The sequence below is a fragment of the Trematomus bernacchii genome, unplaced genomic scaffold (assembly GCF_902827165.1).
Source record: "Trematomus bernacchii unplaced genomic scaffold, fTreBer1.1, whole genome shotgun sequence".
Classification (NCBI taxonomy): Eukaryota; Metazoa; Chordata; class Actinopteri; order Perciformes; family Nototheniidae; genus Trematomus; species Trematomus bernacchii.
Window position 1 is genome coordinate 118364 of NW_022987534.1, and position 3733 is coordinate 122096.

The following is a 3733-nucleotide window of genomic DNA, read 5'->3' on the forward strand; positions in this document are numbered from 1 at the left end:
TTCGCTGTATCATCAACAACAAAACATTGTGTTGTTTATTGTCGCCTTTAGGACTCCAAACTGCATTTTAATGAAATTGTAAAGTGTAAGACGAAGAAAACTTGACATAGAGTGTATTATTTAGCAAGTGCACATGAGGTCAATGATTAGGGCCTCGCACCAACCCTGCAATAGTTCTCAATGCAAAGAAGTGAAGTGAACTCACACCCACGTAAACAAAGTTTGGCACCTTTGGGTTCAGGCCTCCAGAGTTTGATGAAGTTGTTCACATGGTAACTTTGAAGAGTTAATGAGATCCATGGAGGGTGAGGAAATGTGATCAAATACTTAGTCTGAGGGAAACAGTTCTTATCTCTGCATGAACACACATGATGTGCAGTTTAAGGTTTGGTATCTGTTAATGAATCAAACATGCAATATGTTGTTAAGACTTCATGGTAAGACTTCTCTTTCTATTTTAATAATGTGTGCCTGTTATATAACCTGCCTCTCTCATGTATGAAAGTTTAAATTTGGATTCTTCATGGATGATGACTTAAATGTAACATACATTGCTCTTAGTGGGTATGTTGGAATGGGCACATTCAGGTTTTTGTATTTTTCTATTATGTTTGCTGTATATATCCTAACAATGTTCTTTAGTTCATCCATTATGTGCCTTATATGGAAGCATAAGAACCTCCATGAGCCTATGTACTTTTTTATCGCAGCGTTGCTTCTGAACTCCATTGTTTACAACACTGCTATGTACCCAAAGTTGTTAGGTAACTTTGTGTCTGAGAAACCGGTCATATCATATTCAGCCTGTCTCATTCAATTTTTCTTGTATTACTTCTTGTGTGCTTCAGATTTCTTCCTGTTGTCAGCCATGGCCTATGACAGATATGTGTCTATATGTAAGCCTCTGCAATATCATACTATAATGACAACAACTACAGTGAGTGTTATTCTCTGTTTGGCTTGGCTTGTGCCTGCGTGTGAGATTGCAGTTTCAATTATTCTGATTGTTAATACTAAATTCTGTCATTTTACTTTAAAATCATTCATATGCAACAATTCAATTTACAATCTCTTTTGCATTAGTTCAAAAATAATATCTTCATATGATCTGTATGTTCTGTTCAGCATGGCCCTTTTACCTTTGCTCTTCATACTTTTCACATACACCAGAATACTGATCATATCCTATCGAAGCGGTAAAAATGTCCGGAGAAAAGCTGCACAGACCTGTTTACCTCACCTCGTAGTTTTATTCTGCTTCTCCTGTTTGTGTGCATATGATGTTATAATAATTCAACTTGGATCTGATTTACATTCCATAATGACTTTACAGGCATTCTTGTATTACCCCCTCTTTAATCCAGTTATATATGGACTGAAAGTGAAAGAAATCTTTAAGCACCTGAAGAAGTTGTTCTGTCGAGCAAAGTTGAACTGACGTATTAACAGGGATGTTGCAGTAATTGTGATGTAAGTGATGCTAATGTGCAGGCATTTCTTCTGTAATAATATGCACATATGTGATGTTCTGATCTGTTGAAGGTATTTCATGTATAACCTCTTTACTACATGTCATGTACACAGTAGGCTCAGTTTGAACAATGTTATGAATACTTAATATGCTTCACTTAATAAAAATCATGTTTTTTTAATGATGTGATTTGAAGTTTTCTTTGGTTTATCAAACCCACGTCTTGTACATGAAAAAGAGTCTAGTGAGGAATAAGCCCCGAGTACAAAAGCACACCGAATGAACTGATGATTGGGGTAGCAAGAACAAACTGAATTATCATATCATATTTATCATCATTTCAGGCTCCTGATGGAAGTTTAATGTTGTTCTTCCAAATAGTGTCCAACAAAAAAGATTCCTAAAGGAAGCATTCATTAAATCTGAATCCTGTCAGGCCACTAAACGTGATACACAATGATCTGTGGTGTAAAGGAAAAGAGACACTGGGCTCCTACAGGGAAAACTCAAAGCTGTCCGTGCATAGATAATATAAAAATGAGGAGCCAGAAAATAAAGATATCTTAAAATGTCGTTTAACGTTCATCCTCTTCTGTTGCTGCTCAAGTGGAAATTATTAGTTTCCAATGGGTGGATAAACCCAGTTTTTTACTCACAAGAACACCGTTTGAGAAAGCAAATGAGAATTGGAGAGACATTTTAAACTAAACATAACAACAATAGTCTTGTTGAAATAAACTTGTAATAAAGGATATCTGCATTTGATAAGGACTGAAAATACCAGATTATAAACATGTGTTGAGGCAAAAGAGGCAATTGTTTATAAATCCTGTACGTTTTGTAACTCGAGGGTAGGATCAAGGGTAATACCAAGAATCATTCAGTTACTTGATTCAAGGGTTTAAGGGTCATTCTGCAACACAGGGTTGCACAACAAATTGAAGTTCTCTTCCCAAATGAGCTCAGGGATTATTCAGCTTTTTACACGCCAAGTGCAGAATTTGATCAGTTGAACACAATGGAGTCATATCTCTGTGAAGATGTGGGCACAACAATCTCCAATCTACATTTTCTGGGTTAGCCTGAGTCTTACTTCCAATTGTGTTATTTTTCCATGAGTGGACAAGAGCATGCTGGTTGGTGGAACAGTTTTGAGTTCTATGGGTTAGCTTTGCTTTACAACCCTCAGTTGCCTTTGGTACAGCTGGTCCGGTGTATGGTTGTAAGATAATTTGGCCGGAGAACGTCTCAATGTTCCCTGTCCATAATTCAATATCCATGCGTCCATTGTTACGAGTGTATCTCTGAGATACATGCCATACTCAACGGAGAAAAAAACAAAAAAACAACAATTTAACAAAGTTCATGCGAGCTACCAGCTCTCACCAGTGGTGTAAAGTAACTAAGTACATTTACTATACTTGAGTATTTTCTACACTTTGGCAACAAATATTTAACTTTTTACTCAATAAATGTATTTGAAAACATTAGTTACTAATTTATTTTGGAGGTACATATTATTAATAAACTATTATTGATGGAGTTTTCTGCTAGTATCAAAAGTGATTCATGTTTCTCACCGTTGAACAGCTGCAAAATGAAATGAATGCATCATTAATTATACTCCAGTGATATAATATATATTTTTCCAAAAATGTCCACTTTGAGTAATGAGTACTTTCGCCTCGGTCCAGCGCGAGGACCGTGCTCTCCTGTGAGAGCTGCTGCAGCGTCCGGCCAACCGGGATGTCGATCCAGTGAGTGGAGTGGGGAGTGCGGCTGCTGCCCCTGCTATCCGGGGGAGCACAGTTAGCCGCACACAGCCTGCCAGCGTCTTCTCGGCATAATACCGTCAGCTGAGGGGGGCCATCCTGGACCGGCTGGGCAGTACACCAGAGGGACATCGGCGCCAGTTCAGAGCCCTCCCCTTCGAGGACGCTGGCCGCCCCTTCTCCTACGCGCAGCAGCTCCTGGATGGGGCAGATGCAATCTGCTGAGGACGTTGTGGAGCAGGTGGCGATGGAGCAGGTGGCGATGGAGCAGTTTGGCGCCAGCCTGCCATCGTCAATGGCGTATTGGGTCCAGTGCCACCGCCCGGCCAGCTTGGAGGCAGCCGTCGTCCTCGCGGAGGATCACCTCTCGCTTCCCCGGCGGAGTGTGAAGGAAGAGTCCCGACCACCTGCCGTTCCAGCGGGCCGACCTACCCCAGCCCCGAGGAGGAGATTCCTAGCACCTGCTACTCCTTCCCCATCTCACACACCC

The 3733-nt window shown here is 40.5% G+C and overlaps 1 protein-coding gene across 1 annotated transcript; it reads left to right on the forward strand.

Moving 5' to 3' along the window:
- Nucleotides 1-523: 523 nt before the first annotated feature.
- On the forward strand, nt 524-1438 carry LOC117476140 (olfactory receptor-like protein OLF4). The gene has a single exon (XM_034122522.1). It carries the CDS (start codon nt 524-526, stop codon nt 1436-1438), a length of 915 nt encoding a protein of 304 aa, XP_033978413.1.
- The last annotated feature ends 2295 nt before the right edge of the window (nt 1439-3733 follow it).

Coding starts and splice junctions, on each gene's coding strand:
- LOC117476140 (XM_034122522.1), top strand. CDS start 524: ATGGATGATGACTTAAATGTAACATACATTGCTCTTAGTGGGTATGTT.